The following is an 18,901-nucleotide window of genomic DNA, read 5'->3' on the forward strand; positions in this document are numbered from 1 at the left end:
TTATGTTATGTTATGTTATGTTATGTTATGTTATGTTATGTTATGTTGCCTAACCCTTCACTAATACATTTTAATGTTTATTAATCGAGTCTTGTATGCAGAGCATCATGACCTGACTAGAGGGCTTTTGCCTTCATGAATTTCAATTCAGTAAATTTTCATTAAATGCCTACTTTGGGCCAGGTACCGTGCTAAATGCTGGGGATAGAAAAAGAGGCAAATGACAGTCTCTGCCTGCAAGGAGCTTACAATCTAATGGGGGAGACAACATGCAAACAGATACAAGCTTACTCTTGTTCAGTCATTTCTCGCAAACCCATTTGGGCCTTTTTTTTTTTTCAAAGATATTGGAAGGGTTTCCCATTTCCTTCTCCAGCTCATTTGACAGATGAAGAAACTGAGACAAATAGGGCTAAGTGACTTGCCCAGGGTCACACAGCTAATAAGAGTCTGAGGCTAGATTTGAACTCAGGAAGATGAGTCTTCCTGACTCCAAGCCTAGTGTTCTATGCACTGTGCCACCTAGCTACAAGCTTAGTTTAGCAGGGAGTAAAATACAAAAAGAAATATAATACAAAATATTTCATACCTAAGCACTTAAAGATTTAGAATGTAGTGTTATATGAGGTCTGAGTTAGAAGATAATTACTGGTGGATCAGGGGAGCCTTCATATAGCAAGTAGCATTTGAAGTGGGCTTTAAAGGATGGTTCAGATTCACCCTGGCCTGGAAGGGCAAGGCTGGAAGGCTTAGGCATGAAGTCCAGTCTGATGATGCCAGGAATTATTCCTAAGACTTCTGATACTCAGCATTTGCATTTTTCTTTCTAAAAACAAAACCCTTTCTGTCGCTCTCCTCCCCTTTTCACTGCTTTCCCCCCAAATTTCCTTCTCCCTTGGAGGTGCTATAGTGACTGATCAGTGTGTGGGAGTCTAGAGCCTCAGGGGTGATAGAATTTCATTTCCTTGTGAGTCACTTCACCTTCCCTGAGAGCAGGTGGGCTCCAGCAAAATTTGGTTGTTCCTCTGACCATCAATCTGAGACTATTTCCTTCTGTTCTAACCAGAAAAACCCTATAACTGTCCAGCTGACTTTAGGGCATGGGGCCTAGTAAGAGAAAATGGGTTAAAATTCTTGGGGAGAGAGATCTTTAGGAACTGACAAATGGGGCAAATTCTGAAGACTAGGTACTCTCCAAAGAGGTGGGAAGCATTTGTCTATGGAGGTATTCAGGTACAGAATCGATCATTTGTCAAGGATTCTTGTATCCTGAAGAGGGGTAAACTAGATTATCTCTTGGGTCTTTTTTTCTCTCTGGAAATTTCATTATTTTCCCCCTTTGGCATTTTTTTTGGTATCCTTTGTTTTTACAATACATTTATTTCCAAATATATTCTTCCCCCTCCCTTATCCTAAGCGCCATCCTTTTTTGAAGATAAAAAAGTTCAGCAGAATCAAGCATACATGATTCACTCTTGCCTTCTATTTCTTCTTCCTCTTCTTTTTTTTATTAATGACTTCTGTGTTTTATACCACAGCCAGATACTACCAGCTTTGCTTACCACAAAGAAAACCTGTGAAGCAAAACTATACAGAGACAGCATTTGGCATCATATGCAACTTTCTGCACCCAGAGGGCCTCACCTCCCTCCTAAGAGAAGGGAAGTGTTTTACTGATTCTTGTATTGGCTTTTAGGTCTAACAGCCCTTATCCTTCCATGGCCAGTGGAAGCAGGCTAGAATATAGCAGTGGGGTTGTCATTTAGGTAGGGGAGGGATGTGTACATCTTCATGCATATTGCTAAGATATGACATGATACTGTAACTCCACAACTCTATTACCTCCAAGATAATGCAGTAATAAGGGACTCTCGACCCAGTCAAGACTAGCCCAGGTCTGAGTCACCTCTGTGTTTTCCCATTATCTGCCTCAACAAGGAATACTGTGTCAGATACTAGGCCACAGAACTCTCATGAATAGATGTTCTTTTTGGCAGTGGTTTTAGGATCAGGGTGCAGAGAGATGCTTACCCATAGAGTAGGGGGAAGGGAGGGAGGCATAAATGTGCCCTGTGATTTAGAGATATAAATGAGTTCTTCTTCTGCTCTTTTCAATCCATTCTGAAGTCCAGATTATTCTGCCTTGCTTTGCTACCCCTTAGACCCTGGAGACAGAAACTGTGGATGGCTGGTATCTAGTTGTAATGGGAATGTAAATTTAAAGATCTTCCCTGCCCCTAGGCTAAAGTGCACCTGGAGCCTGGGGTGGGAGGCTTGTTTTTCAGTAGATACTTCTTGATTGGCCAGTGAGTCAATAAGATTGTTACATCCTCTGAGCCAGGAGAAGGCTATATAAGCCCTGATGTGTAGCTTTGTTTTGGGGCTCACTTTGAGAAGTGTTCTGTGATTTGATCTAGATTCTGGGAAGCCATTGTTGAGAGCCCCCCCCCCCCCTCGGCTTTGAAAAACCCAGATATTGAAACCCAGATGTTGATTTGGTATGGATGTAATGGTTGGACAGTTTGGAAACTGTCTACTTGATCTGTTTCTCTGTCTTGATAATTCTGTCTGTATATTCTGAAGTTCGGGGTGCTGACCTCTTTCCCCTGAACTAGGTAAACAATACATATTTGACTGATTAAAGTAAGCTTGTTAACCCATTTTGAGTTGCTTTCCTCTGTCCAAGAACCTGTATTGGCAGCCACCCTGAGGCCGCTTGGGGTGCTTGCTGTTACACTAGTGCACAATACTCTCAACACCTTTGGACCTACTATTATCTTGCCAGGGATGTGTGTGTATATATGTATGTATATGTGTGTATGTATGTATATATGTATGTATGTATGTATGTATGTATATGTGACTGTCCCTACCCTAAGGAGCCACATCCTGGTTAGTTGCAGAGACTTGGAAGCTTGAATTTTCCTGTTCTTTTGACCCATAAGGTCCTGCCAAGATTGATTTTTTTCTGAAGATCTGATAAGTCCCACCAAACCTTCATCAAGTAACTTGGACTGTTGATTAAGGCTCTGTTGACTTCTTCCCCAGACATTGTAGAATGTAGAGTCAGAGGACCTAGGTTTGGATCCTGATTCTGCCATCCTGCCATCCTCTCTTGGTCATTCAGAGTCTCAGCTACTTTATCTGCAAAATAACTTATAGATCATTTTAAGGTTTGCAAAGCACTCTAGGTGGGTGTTGTTGTTGTTCAATAGTGTCAGTCATGTCCGACTCTTCATGACCCCATTTTGGCTCAATGGATAGAGTGCCAGGCTAGAATAAGGAAGACTCATTTTCCTGAATTCAAAAGTGGCCTTAGACACTAGCTGTGTGACCCTGGGTAAGTCACTTAACTTCATTTGCCTCAGTCTCCTCATCCATAAAATGAGCTGGAGAAGGAAATGGCAAATCACTCTCATATCTCTGCTAAAAAAAACCTCCAAATGGAGTCACAAAGAGTTGGACACAACTGAACAACCACAATGGCAACAATACTGGAGTGCCCTTATCCACCCCATTTATTGGTAGAGGCATCTGGGGGAATAATTAGTGGTAAGATGAAAAAGGAGCCAGATCCTCTGTTGTGTGCCCTTCTCCATCCAGCACGTCACAGTTTTCTTATCAGTTTGGAGCGGGGTGGTATTTTATTCTGTTAATGAGAATGTGGGTAGACTAAAGGAAATTGAGTTGATAACATTCCTAATACTTGTATTAAGCTCTTCAGTACTCTAGCTGGCTGGTTTCAGAAGTTTGGAGAAGAGGGGTTCTTTTGCTTTACTTGGGGACGATGCAAGGTTTGGCCACCAATGGCACACAAGGATGGCATGCTATCTTTCCTTAAATTGGCATTTGGACCAATGACTACTCTCTTACTTATAAGTGGTGACAGAAAGCTACTTCCTCTATTTCCTTGAGTCAGTGACTAGAAATTGGTCTAAGATTGGTCAGCTATCAATGTGAACATCAGGAGAAGTTCTCTCTTTAACACAGTAGAGCTTCTAAAAAGTTGCTGACTTATGGCCTCCTCAGGGTTTGAGCTTGCCAGTGCATAGTGCAAAGCTCACACTTTGAGATAGGACCATCTCCCACCTCCAGAGTTCCCTGACTCAAATGACAGGACAGATGCTTCACTGGCATGAAAAAAAGGAGGCATTTAATAAATGTTTGAATATGCCACTTCCCACAGGCTGGTGCCCAGGATCCTACCAGCAAAAGAGGAGCTAGTCTCTGTGCTTGGGTAGAAAGTATTGGGTAGGCTGGCATGTCTTTGGGCAACCTCTGGGATCTTTACCTTCTCTATGGTGGGAGAGAAGAAGGCATGGGGAATGGGGCTGCCTGCTGCCTGACCTTGAAGGATACTTTTGGCCAGAGGAGACAAAGCCATTTGAATTAGTGCAGAGGCGATCTCTGACCACTTGGTTCCCTCCTTAGTGTACAAAGGCAGGGTTTGGATTGTTCATTAAACTGTGTGAGTTTGGTGAATGGGTGAAGGGAGAAGTGTTCCTTATCTCAGACCTCTGACTTAATGGGACTTGTCTATATAACTGGCTCTTTTCCTTCTCTGGTTGAAATAATGATTTCTGATCTCTGGCTTATTCTCTTGGTCCCTGAGAAGGTTGAATTTTTTTTTAAAGAACTGTTAGGGGATGGGAGTGGCTAAGGGAAAACTTTGAAAATAAAATAATACAAACAGGCCATTTTGCTGTTACAAGCGCATAAATAGCATCAGCGTAGCCAGGCTGTACACTCTCTTTGCCATAGCAACCTAAAGAGAGTGTTTATAACAGCCTGTCACCCGTACTGGAAAAACAGCAGCTGCTTCTCCCGCCATAGCACACTGGTGCTGGCTGTCCAGGCCCCTTCCAGAGACCCCTGGGATTACTCCCAGGGAGGTGTTGCAGTCACAGTGGGCCCGGCCCTTTTGCTGGGACCGTTAGCAAGGGTGGGGTTTTTGGTGGGTGGGGGAAGGAAAAAGGAGCCTGGGCCCCAGATGTGAACAGGAATTGTGGCATCTCAGAAGCCAGATGTGATCAGAAAAGTATTCTTCATTTGTTTTGTTTCTGGTCTGTGTCTTTCTTGTCTCTGTTCTGGAGTCTCCTGAGGAGAAAGGGAACAGGGATGGGGGAAATAGTTTCTGCTGACTGGGCCTTAGGGCCCTGGCATCTTAACCTGATGAAGTAGCTTTTGTTTACTTTCTGGGACTCCACTTTGGCCTCTGTGGCAGGCTGGTATGTTTTGAGTCCTTCTAGGACTGTTTACTTAAGGCCTGGAGAGAGGGGTTTCTGTTGGGAGGGAAAGGTAATTCAATCCAGAAAGCTGACCTCTACCTCCTTTTATAGTGAGATTGAAGGTAGTAGAAGGGAATTCCACCCTTTCTCAGAGGTAGAGCTGAAGCTGCTGGTCTGGAAGATCTCAAAGAACTGTTATGGGATGGAGAATTGTAAAGAACACTGGAAAAAGTGATACACAAAAAGATTCAGGGTGACATTACGTGAGGAGCAGATGTTCTTACTCAGCCTGCTTAACACATGACTAGGAAGCCCCTCCTGCCTTTCTCCCATTTGCCCAGGATGTCCAAGAACTAGGTCTGGGAATAGGAAAAATATGGAGAAAGTCATAAGATTATAGATGTAGGGCCGGAAGGACTCTCAGAAACTATCGCAACCCACTCATTTGACATTTTCCAGGAAGCTGAGGTGCCCCCAGAGAGGTTGTGGGACTTGTCCAAAGTCATGCAAATAGTAAGAATTTCTATTAGAATACAGATCTTTTAAACTCCAAATCCAACCTTTTTTCCATTATATTGTGAGGCATCTCTAGGAAAGACAGTCTGGGGTTGGGGAAAGCTAGGGATTTATTTAGCAAAATGGCTCTCCTTTGCTCCAGATACCCAACTCACTTTTTGGCCTACAGGTACCATTTTGTTTCCTTCACCATGGAGAGTTGTATAGATCAAGTCACTTCCCATTTCTTTAAAAGAGGGAGAGGTCCACACCATGGTGGCGGGGGTAAACTAACTCAGTTAAATCAACCAAATCAACAAACTTTTATTAAAGGCCTGCTCTGTGCCAAGTACCCAGCTAGGTGCTGGGGATAAAAAGACAATAGAAAGACAGATCTTGACTTCTTGAAGAGCAGTAGATCCTACTGGATCCTTCCGTGTGGCCAGGAACTACTTGTAGCAATTGTGACTTCAAGCAGTCCAGGGAGACTCAGACTCCAATAGTGAACCCCTTCCTTCCCTAGCATGGCATGCCTCTGCTGAAGTTTGTTTCTAAAACTAATACTGGAACCAATCTGGCTGCTAAAAAACCCCTTTGTTCCCTTGCAGCCAAAACCTGGAAGAACCACAATGGCCCCAAGAAAGGCAGTTTCTATGTGAACATAAAAACGTAGAGACTGAGTACTTAATATTTTTTGTTTGGGGCCTATACCCTGTGTGTTTCCTGTATAAGGTCTGGAAAGGTGGATTGTCCTTGTTGGAAACACAGGGCTTCATGTATGGTAGGAGCAGGGGGTGGGTTGCCAATACCACTCTGACCTTGCAACTTACCCAGGGGACCAGAAAGGTCTCCCCCAACTCCCTGATCGCTACACCTAGAATCTTAGAGGGAATGTAGACTGGATAGACTGGGGATAGTCTGGAAGAAAAGAAAAAATGAAGAGAAGTATATTCAATACTTCTGGGGGAGGGATACTCTAGCATGTTCTTTTTGGTCACCTTGGTATTAATAGGAAGACTGGAATGATGAGTTCTAGAGGTGTGACATAAGAGAAAAATGGATTGCATCAGAGGATTTGAGTTGAAATCCTGTACCTGATGCTTACTTCCCTGTGGTCTTTGGAAAAATCACTTTTTTGGAGCCTCAGGTCTCAGTTTCCCCCCATCTATAATAGGAAAGCATTGGACTGGCATGTGTGGTTGTTAGCCTATTGTCAGTTATAGTTGAAAGATCATGACAAATAGGAGAAGGGACCACAAGACTGGAAAAGAATAGATGTTTCAGAAAAGTGAAGAATACACAATTGGAAAACTACAGGCCAGTAAGCTTAACTTAGATTTCTGGAAAAAAAAATTCTTCAGTGGATTATTAAAGAGATGGTTGGCAAGCATTTAGGAAGGAAGCAGTGATGACAAAAAGCCACCATAACTCCATCAGTCATAGGTCATGTCATACTTATTTTCTTTACTCCTAAATGTCTTTCCCTCTCATCTCCACACTCAAAAAGAAATATTTGTAATAGAGACTGTCTAACCAGCCTCTGAGGCAAAGGGGCTACAACATGTTTGGGGGAAAAGGTAATTCAGTCCAGAAAACTGACCTCCACCTCCTTTTATAGTGAGACTAAAGGTAGTAGAAGGAAATTCTGTTCTTTCCCAGAGGTTGAGTTGAAGTTGCTGGTCTGGAGGGTCTCAAAGAACTGTTATGGGATAGAGAATTGTGGAGAACACTGGAAAAGTGATGGACTCTGAAAATAAGACTTATCAGAGGATTTGGCTGCTTCCAGTTCATGGCTTAGGAAAGTTCCTTTGGTAACAGGAGTTGGGTCAAGTGTAAGGATCTGGGGAATGGGGTGATGGGCCAGCATACACATTCAGGGATTGTGGCAGGATCGGTAAGTCAATAAATGTTTATTAAACACCGCTATGTTCCAGGCACTGCAGTGAATGCTGGTGATACAAAGAAAGATGGTCCCTACTCTCAGTAGTATAGCTCACAGTCTATAGACCGGGAGACAAAGTGCAGACAACTATGGACAAACAAGCTCTCTACAGACAGGATAAATGGAAAAAATCAATGGAGGGAAGGCCCTAGAACTAAGGGGGATTAGGAAAGCCTTCCTATAGAAAACGGAGTCTTAGCTGAGACTTAAGAAAACCATAGAATCCAAGGGGAGGAAATGAGACAAGACAGCATTCCAGTCATTGGGGTGGAAATGCACAGTATCAGAAGAAGCAGTGTCCTGTTTGAGGGACAGCAAGGAGGCCTTGATGTTCACAGGATTGAGAAGTAGATGGAAGGGGTGCTGGGAGAGGTTCTGTAAGAAGTAAAAAGACTGGGAAGGTTAGTGGTTGGGGGAGGGACATGTTATAAATGATTTGAATGACAAATAGAGGATGTTATGTTTGTTTCTGGAGGTGATAGAGAGACACTGGAGTTTATTGAGAGAGGGGAAGGGCATAACATGGTCAGATTTGCACTTTAACATCTGTACTGGGGCGGGGAGGGCAGCTAGGTGGCATAGCAAATAGACCACTGGCCCTGGAGTCAGGAGGACCTGAGCTCAAAACCAGCCTCAGACCTTAACACTTACTAGCTGTGTAACCTTGGGCAAGTCAGTTAACCCCAATTGCCCTGCCTTTCCCCCTCCAAAAAAACAAAAAAAAAAAAGTCTGCACTCTATGAGCAAAGAGAATTGAAGTAGTTCAAAAGAAACATGAGATGTGCAAGTTTAGAGAACCCTTTCCAAATGTTCACACAGACTATTTGTGCCCTATCTGTGGTAGAACATTTCAAGCTCACATTGGTCTGATCAGCCACAGTCGGACCTATTGTAACTTGACTCTGATAGAGTGATGTCATTTTGGTCCCCTTCGAGAACGAAGGATGACCACCACCAGCTTTGAAATCACTTTGACAGATGATTGGAGAATGGACTGGAGAGGGGAAAAGATTTGAGGCAGGGAAACCAGCCATGAAATAGCCCAGCCATGAGGTGATTAGGGCTTGCTCTAGGGAGGTGGTAGTGTCAGAGGAAAGGAGGAAGAGACATGCTAGAGATGCTACGAAGGTAAAATCAGCAGTCCTTGTCAACAGATTGGATGGGGGGTCAGAGGGAGTGAGGAGTGGAGGATGGTACCTAGGTTTCAAGCCTGGGTGACTGGAAGGATGGTGGCGCCCTCAATAATAATAGGGAGTTAGGAAGACTGGAGGCTTTGGGGAAAGGTTTTTGAGTTGAATTTTGGACATAGTGTAAGATGTCTATGGACATCCATTTTTGAGATATCCCATACATAAGTGGAGATGTGAGACTGGAGATCAGCAGAGAAGTTATGGCTGGATGGTAAATTTGAGAATCATCAGTGTAGAGATGGTCATTGGATCCATAGATTAGGGAACATCTAAGACTTGGGCATTTATCCTCCAGAAATAGGGGGAAAAACTATCACTACTGAGTCTGGGAAGAGCCAGTTATCCACCATTGTAGTCAATTTTAATAACCCCTTCATGGCTGAACTCTAGCTTTTACTTTTAAGTGGTGTTAACCTGACCACAAAGTGATCCCATGACCTTCCCACGTACCTCCATGGCTTCAAAGTAGCCTAGAAGGGGCATGGACTGCTTTGTACAAGCAGTCATAGGATTTAGGATTAGGAAGAGCCTACCCTACCTTCCTCCCTTCTCTTCCCCTATCTTACCCTTCAGGGAAATTTTACAAATTATAGTAAAATAAACACAAGAGATGAAGTGACAGAAATTGTCTCCCCGGGGTCATACACAGGTAGAAAGCAGCAGAACCCTAGTCTTCTGATACCAAAGCAGATCAGGCATAGGAACAGAAGTAATAGTCTTTTCAGAGCTAAGGTGCCAATTTAGGTTGGAGTAATGAGACAGGATCAAGATGCTCTGAGATAGCTATACCTACCTCTAGGTTATAAGCTTTTTGTCCTCAGGAAGGTCTTCTTTTTAGAAGTGTAAGAGTGTCCAGAAGAATGAACCTTTGGGACCTCTCCAAGTAACAACTTAGGAAATACAACATGGTGGAGACGACCTAAATTGTGATTTCCCAAGCTACCTTGTTGAATGTCAAGGGAAAGAGACCTTCTCCGTGTCCATGGGGTCTTCCAGGCTGAGATTAGTGATGAGTGGCTCATTTGAGAATGAGTAAAATTACAGCATCCAAGCTAATCACTTCTAGGCATTCTACAGAGATTGTGGAGGGAGGGCCATATGCCTTCTGGTGTAGAAAGAAGCTACATTTTCTGGAACTGCAGAAAGATCAAAGAGAGGTTTGGCTGTGACCACCACATTTAGAATACTCTGGGGGACTATGTGTTTCTTCTAAGATCTCCACAACATAGTTTTCCTTAGGGCCTTCCTTCCCAACAAGCTTTAGGAACTCAATTTCTAGGGCCTTCTCTTTTCTCCCCTTCCTTCTCCCTGCACAAACCAGTTGGTAAAAGTGTCTAGGGGTTAGCATGAGTGGTCACACCTGACAGAGGGCAGGACTACATCAAATGAGACAAAGGAGTGGGATAAGGACAGTCCTGAAGAAGACAGATGTCAGGTTTCATCCCTTTGGTTTGGGCTTGTTGCCCTTCCTGCCTTTTCTTCCTTCCTTCTTAGTGCTCAGCATGGCAGAGATGCCAAGATTCATTCAGATGGCTTGATGGCATGAAGCTTTTCAGGGATATATCCAATTTCTCCCTAAAGAGGTTCCAGGTTGAATGAAGGGGGCAATGAGTAGGGCAGCCTGTAGTTGCTACTGGCCTCTCCTCTACCAAACCCCCCAGTGCCTGCTGCTGGGAGGCCAGAGGTGGAATGTAGCTGTTTATTATTCCAGGCAGCTTTGTCTGCAGTGCAACATCAGCCTGGAGCCCTAGCTTCCTGGGCCTTACTGCTCCCTCTCTCCACATCCATTCACATTCCTGCCTCTAATCTTAACCACATTCAATAACCTTCTGGTAGGGATAGTGGGGTGTACATGGGGGGTGGCGAGGTCGGGAGAAGAGGGATACCATCAAGAGATGAGAACTTTTCCTGATTCCTAGTGGACTAGGGAAGGAGGAAAACAGGCCTGTGCACCAAACTGAGAGGTTATCTTTGTCCTAGTCTAGGAGAACCCTTTCCATGAAGAAAAAAGTGATAGCCCCTAAAACAATGAACTTAGCTAGTCCAGGCCAGGATTCTAAGATGAGAGTTCAAATCCTTTTTCTACTTATTAGCTGTGTGACCTTGGACAACTCACTTGCCCCGCTCTGGACTCTAGTTTCCTCATCTGCAAACTGAGAGCGTAGACTAGATGACCTCTAAGGCCCTGTCTAGCTCCAAGCCCTATGAAACATAGTGGTCTCTGGTTGCCCCTTATTTCTGGCATAAGGTAATAGGCCTAACATTGGAAATTTGAGGAAACAGTGTTTCCTCAAAGAGGAGAGAAGAGCTGCGTTCTCATCTTCCTTCTGAGCTTACTAACCCAAACGACCTTGAACATATCAATTAACCTGGGAAACATCCAATTTCCTATGTAAAATGAAGTTTTCACTAACTGGCCTCTGAAGACCCTTCTAATTTTAGATGTGTCATCAGAAGAGTGTGTGTGTGTGTGTGTGTGTGTGTGTGTGTGTAAGGATGGATCTTCCGTTTAATGCCCAGCAATAGCAGAAGAGCTTTAATAGCTTACAGCAGGCTGTAAGATCCTTGAGGACAGGTACTGTCTCATATTTTGTCTTTGTGCTCACTCATAGCACCTAGCTTACTGTCGTTTTTAAATTTCATTTGCTCAAAATTTATTGAACATCTTTCCTAAAAGGGAGAGGATGGTCCCTATTCCCAGGAGGTGTCTGCATTTTTTTTTAGGAATTTCCTAGATGTTTTGTCAGACTGAGGAAGGAAACCAGCACAGGAAGAGGAGCATCAGACTGGGGAGGGGGAAGTCTAGATCCCTGAATTCTGAGGCCAGCTTTGCCCCTGACGCAGGCAGCTTTAGTCAAAGTCTCATAATCTCTCAGATCTTTAGTATCTTCTCTGTAAAGTAGCGATCATAGTATCTTACCTTCTTCACAGGGATGTTGTATGTGAGCAGAGCTGTGAAAAATGCTTTGCATTTGTAGAAATATAAATGTTTAATGTTTTTTAATGTTATCATTTAAAGGGAAGAGGTGAGGTATTTTCCAAACTGATGGGAGTGGTGGCAGAAATGGATGTTAAGGGGGTACTTCTCCCAGAATGCTATGGTTGTAGATGATTAACAGCAGCCTTGACTGGTAAGAGATGGTATCTTCCTCCCCCACTCCCCAGGGGCCAGCAAATAATGCTTGTTTGGGACTTCCTCTGAGGCTAGGGCAGCATACATTTGAAAATGACTGCTCTTTTGGCAGTTGCCTAATTAGGCTAGAGGCCATGCCAGCTAGGTAGCTGTATAGAACCCGGAGACCATCATTCACTGGGTGAGCTGAGACAGTGGCAGCACCCTGCTGCCCAGTCTGGCTACAAAGAAGCTTGGCCTGCAAATCCTTCTGAGCCTGGGGTTCCATTAGGTACCCAAATATCAGGGGGCAAGTCTACCATGGTCTCTTGGTCAGGCTGGGCCACAACTTTCTTACCCTTTTTTCCTTCTCTATTCCACTCTCCTCTCCCCCCCAACCCTTTTTGGGTGCCCCAGAAGGTATTAAAACTTGGGGATGGCATCCTCAGAGGAATTTCCAAGGTAGATGCAATAAAGAAAAAGCCCAGGTGTAGACTGAAGCTTCCATGCTTAAGTGTTTGTATGTTTGTTTTTGTTTTGGAGAAAGGGAGAAATATAATCCCTGCTCTTACCTCATGAAAAGAGAAGATAGAGTAAGGAATTAGTGCCAGTGGGACTGAACCCCAGCATGTTTAGAATGTGAACCCACTGCGGAGGGAAAAACCACCTCAAGTAATGCGATCTGGAATTTATACTGATTTTTCTCTCCTTTACTGACCCAGTTTCTTTTCTTTCTGGGTCATATTTCCCTTGTGATTATCATATATAAGGGAGATTGGGCATTTTTCCTGCCTTTAGGTTTGGGTGAGGGTGGGTGGGTGGATGGGTGACAGGCAGGGGTTGGGCTGGAAGACAGTGAAAGATGTAAGGCCTATAGAATGTATCAGATGAGGACCAGATAACAGATATTAACAGCTCTAAGCATGAAATGATCTTTTCTCCCTTTTTCATTGTATTAGATAAATTGCTTTAATTTAGCACCTTCTGAGTTTTCTCCCAAGGGCTCAAAGGTTTTTGCCCGTCTAAAGAGCTCATCCGTCTCTATCCTCCCCCTTCCCCAGGAGGTTGGGAGAAGGCAACCTGGGGACCAAAGATAATATATATATGGCTGTCCGCAGAGCCAGAGCTGGAATCACTTTGTCTTCTAAATCCAGAGTCCAATCCTCTGTCCACTAGGGTAAGCACTGATATTAATACCCCCTCTGAAAGGTTCAAGAGTTTCATTTGGGTACTAGCATGACAGTCTGATTACTTCTGCCCCAACCCCATGGCTCCAGCCTTGGAAGACAAGCTGAATTGAACCTATTCATGCATAGTCCATCTCACAATAGTCTGTGTAAAGGATGTGTGCTGCATAGGCTCAGTCTCTGTTCAGGCATTCCAATCCCCCAAGCAATCTATTAAGAACCAAGGTCCCCTAAAGGATCCTTCAAAATCAAAGATCTGAAGCTAACATAATCCTAGCATCTTGCTAGGTTCAAAAGCCCTTAATAGGACAGCCAGCACAGGGTAGCAGAAACAGCTAGATCTGAGTGGTTCGGATCTTAGATTAGACACTTACCTTTGTAACTTTGGGTCATCCCTCAGAGCCTCAGTTTCCATAACTGTAAAGTGGGGATAATACTTTCATGATTTACATCAATAGGATTGTGGCAAAGAAAGCCTAAAGCTACCCTGTAAAATGTGACTTTGTTATCTTTGCTGAAGGAAATATCTGTACTCCTCTCTTACTTATATCCCACTTGTACAGACACGGAAGATCCCAGAAAAGAAACAACTTGGTTAGGAGGAGAGGAAAAAAGTAAAACTCTCTGCAACTCCAGGACCCTCGTGTGGTTAGAGTTCCCACAAGAGGCTTACTATTTGGAGACAGAAGGCAAAGGGTGCCTGTTGTTGAGAGGTGAAGTTGCCTGCCTGCTTCTAGGGACCCGACCAGGAACTGGGTTGCCTGACAGTAGAGGGGGTGAATATTCTTTGTCCCCGATGATTCTTGGAAGACTAATTAAGGATTCTGCCATCTTGATTTCCATTAGCTGCCAGTTCCTATGGCTCTTTGTTCTTCTCCTGAAGGTGTAATTTCCTTATTAGAGAAAGGAGTAAGCAAGGCTTCCTTCCCCAGTCTCTGAACTCTAATCAGCAGGAATCGCTTAATTGGGGCAGGGCTCCCCTTCTGCCAGATGGAAACAGCTTCACCTTTAAGTGACCGATGGGTGGCAACATCTCCAGCAGAAAAATACAGCTGTCTGCCTTCAAGGATGAGGCTGAGGAGATCTGGCTTCCACCCCACAGCCAACTTTTAACCTGCATGTTTTGGGAAACGTACCACTTTGCTTCTCTCTGAGAGGAACAATATTCCCAGTTATTATAATAGCTTCCATTCATATAGGCCTCTCAGACTTACAAAGTACTTTCTTTACGGCAACCTTAACAGTAGGAGAGGTATGTATTCATCTCCTTCTGCGGAGCAGTAACTGTGGCCCAGAGGTGAAATTACTTACCTTAGGGGGCCATGGGCTAGCAGGTGACAGAGCTGCAGTTCCTAGCCTAGGTCTCCTGACTTGCAGTGCCCCCTTTCCCTACACATACCGTGGTGTTTCTTACGATTGAATTATTGAGCTAACTTCTTGAGAATTCCCGGGTGTGCTCATTCCAAAGCAGTTGAGACTAACCCATCCCCACCCCTGCTGATGTTAGTTTGGCCCTTTGCACATTCATATCAAAATTGATAAACATTTTATCCATAGTGCCCCAGAGTACCTCTCTGAAGCTCTAAACTCACCATCTCTATTTCTCACGATTTTTCTATCACCACTCAAGAAAAACCCACCTAGTATCTTTAACTGCCAGAAACTTCAACCCACCAACCCAATGGAGAGAGCTGTGATTAGGCCCCAGAGCCCTGTGCTTAGTTCCTAACAAGTTATAGGGGACTGAAAAGCTATCACATAACTAGGGGGGGTGGGCATGCTAGTGCCCCCTGAGGATTTGGGCTCTCTCATTCCTGTTGTGGGGGGTAAAGGGAAATCAAGGCATACAAGTGAGTTTTGTATTCAAAGAGTGATATGAACCTGGAGACTTTTACTAAACCCTTTCAATCTCCGGATTGGATTCTGTTTGTCACATATAAAATTACACAGGTCACCCCAACAGGCAGGGAGAGCAACAGAGCCTGAACATTCCAAGCCTTTAAAAAAAGGGCTATGGTGTCCTAGGGGAGGTAATTTGGTGGTGGTAGTGATTTTTCATTTTCAATATGTTTAAAGCCATATGAGTTACTTTTGTTTTTTTCCTTTTGTTTTATCCTTTTTTGTTTTTGCTTTCAGAGAAGGGTAGGAACCAGCTGGGTTGTCTGAGCCCTTCTATGCCTACATGTTGAGAGCCATAGAGGAAACTTCCCACCATGTTATTCCCTTACTCACCTCTTAGAAATCAGAGGAAGGGGCTATTGGGATAACCAGGGAATATTAGTGATTGGGGGAGAGTGGGAAAGGGAGGAAGGGCTGGGTCACTACCTTTCTTTTTCCCAAGTGCCCCCTAAGAGCCACCAGGGCCTGGAGTGAGGAAGACCTGAGTTGAAATCTGGTCTTGAACCCTGGGCAAGTCACGTAAGCTCTCTGTACCTTGGTTTCCTCTATTGTAAAACTGAGGAAATCAACCTGTTGTGAGGTCCAGATGAGATAATATTGGTAAGGTGGCTAGCATGTAGACAGTAGGGGCTTAATGGGTGCTTTCCCCCCTAGGACACAATGTAGTGAGAGGGAATTGAGGCCCCTTGTGGGGACTGGTTTTGCCCAAAGTCTCCTACACTGATTGCTGTGTCTCTCCCCAGGTGCCTCCAGTCTTCAGGGAGCCTTCCTCCTCTCCTTCATCTTGACCTGCTCCCCTACCTGCACCTCCCACCCCTCCATTCCAGGCCAGGTTCCGACGTTGCCAAGGATGCCTCCCCGGTGACATATACATCCTGTTTTCACCTGGCTCCCAGGAAGTCTCTGCTGGGTCCCCAGGCCTAGGGACACCAACCCCTGTGCAGCACCCGCTCCCCTCCCCTCTCCCTGTGGGGCACCCCCAGCCCTCGAAGTCAGGAAGGGGACCAGGCTCTCCTGGGCCTGAGCCTGGCCTGAGTTCTGCACCTGCCACCACCACTGCTCCCCATCTGGGGACGTGTCCTCCAGAAACATGGGGAAGAGAAAGCAGTCCCACACCACCAACTCGGTGGGCACCATGGCCAACGACTTCGGCTGCTCCCTGCTGGAGCTGAGGCACCTCATGGAGCTGCGCACTGAGGATGCCGTGATCTACATCAACGAGAAATTAGGGGGTGTGATGGGCCTCTGCGAAAAGCTGAAGACCTCGCCAGTGAAAGGTGAGGCGCTGCCCTCTGCCTCGGCCTCCCCAACTGCCCCGCCCCGGCTTGCATTGAGGGTCAGTCATGATGTGCCCCACACAGTGCCTGGCTCAGGGGACACACTATCTACATGTTAGCTCTTATTGTTATTACCTCACAGGGTTGTTGTGAAAATTGAATGAGATCATCATTGTAAAGACCTTACTTAGCACAGAGCCTGATCCATAGTAGGACCTTAATAAATGCTCATTCCTTCTCCTCCCCTAGTTCTGCGCCCCCTCCCCAAATCAATTCACAGATGCTCTTTCAGCATCTGTCGTGCACTTGGCCACAAGTCACAAAAGAACATTACCCCATGACAAATAGCTTAGAGCCTTGGTTGGGCAGCGGGGGGAGGAATCCAGGAGAGTCACAGAACAGTTAACAAGTAAGGAGCTCTAGGTAAATTATTGGATAAAGACAATTGGAAAATTGTCATTGTTCGGTTATTTCAGTGGTGTCTAATTCTTGATGAATCCATTTGGGGTTTTCTTGGCAGATACTGGAGCAGTGTGCCATTTCCTTCTCCAGCTCATTTTACAGATGAGGAAACTGAGGCAAACAGGGTTAAGCGACTGGCTGAGGGCCACATAGCTAGGAAGTGTCTATGGACAGATGTGAAGTCAGGTCTTCCTGATCCCAGGCCCAGTGCCCCATTCGTTGTACCTCCTAAATTGGAGAATAGCCTACCATATAATGTGCATTGGGACCATTCTCTCCCACCTTTGATCATTGGGAAGTTTTTTCTTAATGCCAATGTTTTGTGCTTCATCATCAGAATTTTTCTTCTCCAACCTCTCTGAGGATAGACTTCAGTCCATCCTTGCTTAAGTTATCTCAACGCCCAATGAAACTTGAGAACAGGAAACATTTGCCTTACAATAGGTCTTGTGGGATTGAGACAGGGAGGACAGTGTGAGGCTCCTCCTGGAATGCACCTCTCCCATTGGATGTTCTCTGATGTCCAGGGAACAGTGGAGTTGGATGAGTAAGGTGGTGGAGTTGGGGAGAGGAGAGGAACCAAGATCTTTACTCTCTTCTCCAGGGGTCTTGAGCCTCCTAAGCTTTCTCATTTTTGAGTCTTCCATAAGAGGAATTTTAGAGCCCAGGTCATTGTTAGTGACTTCAGAGTTAGACCTCCTTAGAGGGGCAGAAATCAAAGTTAACATACTTTTTACTATCCTTAGATGTTATTTTCATATCATTTATAGCCTACCTTACTAAGCTATCCTAAGTATCCTCTTCTCTGTAAGAAAGGGTTTGCTGACTCCCCGTGCCTATACTTCTGTTGCACGTATGAGTGACTAGAAGGAATACTTGGAAGATGTCGAGCCTGGCAGGGTGCCTTTTAACTTGGGTTAGCTCAGTTACTTTTTAAATCTTTTCTCTTATTAAGCAGAGACCTGGTGGGGCTGTGAATCATTTTCACTTTTGACATTGTTCTTTGTCCTCTCCCTCACTGTCTCACAGAGAAGCACTTTGGGGCATCTCTGCCTTCCTTCTTCCCTTCCCCAATCATCATCCTGACTCATTTACTTTTCTTAGCTTGTGTTGTTTTGAAAGCTGCAAAGTTTTGCTTCTGTTTTTTCTCCTCACCCGCTGCTACACTACCCCTGTCTTTTGTCAAGGAGATAGATTACTCTGCAAAACTCTCTAAGGTTTGGGATTCTGTTTGTGCTTTGTCTTGCCTATGCCATTTTTTGAGCCATTTGACCAGATACTTCCATCACAAAAAAAAAAAAGAACCTGGGAGTCTTGATAATTTCATTCAGCAAATATTTGACTACCTATTCTTCATAACATACTGTGGGGAAATAAAAAGATCACAGAATTAGGGTTGGAAGGAAGCTTAAAGGTCATCTGGTCTAACTGCCTCATTTTACAGATGAAGAGGTTAAATGACTCCATTCCAGGCTTCTTTCCTTTTCACCATGGCAGGTCTGGTCCTTGCTCACAAGGGATTTAGTCTAGTATGGGAAAATCAATGCCCCCAAATTAATTATAATACAGTGTGTTAATAGTCCACATTTCAATTCACAAATTACTTTTCAGATATAAACAAAGTGCCAGAAGAGGGCAAAGGGGAGGGACAGAGTGCCTAGCTGCAACTAAGGGTGTAGAAAAGCCTTTCTAGAGTGGATGGTGTTTGAATTGGCCTTTGAAGGTTGAATAGGTTTACTCAAGTTGATTTGGGGAAGACATTAAGAACCAGGAGGCAAGACAACCCAGAGATCAATTGGAACATAGAGAGTAGCCAGTTTGACTGATGCATAAGGTACGTGAATGAGAAGAGATCAGCTAGATTCTCCTGAGCTCCCCTGTCATCTGATTCCCAAAGAGCTCTTGTTCTAAAAGTCAGAAGAGGTTGGATGTTAAACAGTTAAGGACCAAGTTATAGCCTGTGGATGATTTTCCTCCACTTTGGCTTTACCCTTATTGTTGAAAGTTACCATTTCCATCAGGCAGTGCCCTCAGTGCAACAGAACATTGGTGTATGGAGCTTCAACCTCAGAAGAGCTAACTCTGGCATGTTTTACTACCAGTCTTCAG

General features: G+C 44.5%; 1 protein-coding gene across 10 annotated transcripts in view; it reads left to right on the forward strand.

The window, feature by feature from the left end:
* ATP2B4 (ATPase plasma membrane Ca2+ transporting 4) overlaps positions 1-18,901 on the forward strand; it is a 99,840-nt gene that overhangs the window by 41,121 nt on the left and 39,818 nt on the right. For 5 of the 10 annotated variants that reach the window (XM_069074624.1, XM_069074623.1, XM_069074618.1 and 2 more), the window contains one exon: positions 15,797-16,330. The exons of 1 other annotated variant lie outside the window; for it this stretch is intronic. In XM_069074624.1, the coding sequence (XP_068930725.1) occupies positions 16,144-16,330 (187 nt within the window). In that variant the 5' untranslated portion in view covers positions 15,797-16,143. Of the gene's footprint in view, positions 1-13,028; positions 13,145-15,796; positions 16,331-18,901 lie in introns of all 10 variants that reach the window. 4 more of the 10 variants (XM_069074625.1, XM_069074620.1, XM_069074621.1 and 1 more) reach the window with 2 other exon arrangements.

Source organism: Petaurus breviceps, unplaced genomic scaffold (assembly GCF_028583685.1).
Source record: "Petaurus breviceps papuanus isolate PSGF00001 unplaced genomic scaffold, PetGlider_PUasm1.0 90895, whole genome shotgun sequence".
In the NCBI taxonomy this organism is placed as follows: domain Eukaryota; kingdom Metazoa; phylum Chordata; class Mammalia; order Diprotodontia; family Petauridae; genus Petaurus; species Petaurus breviceps.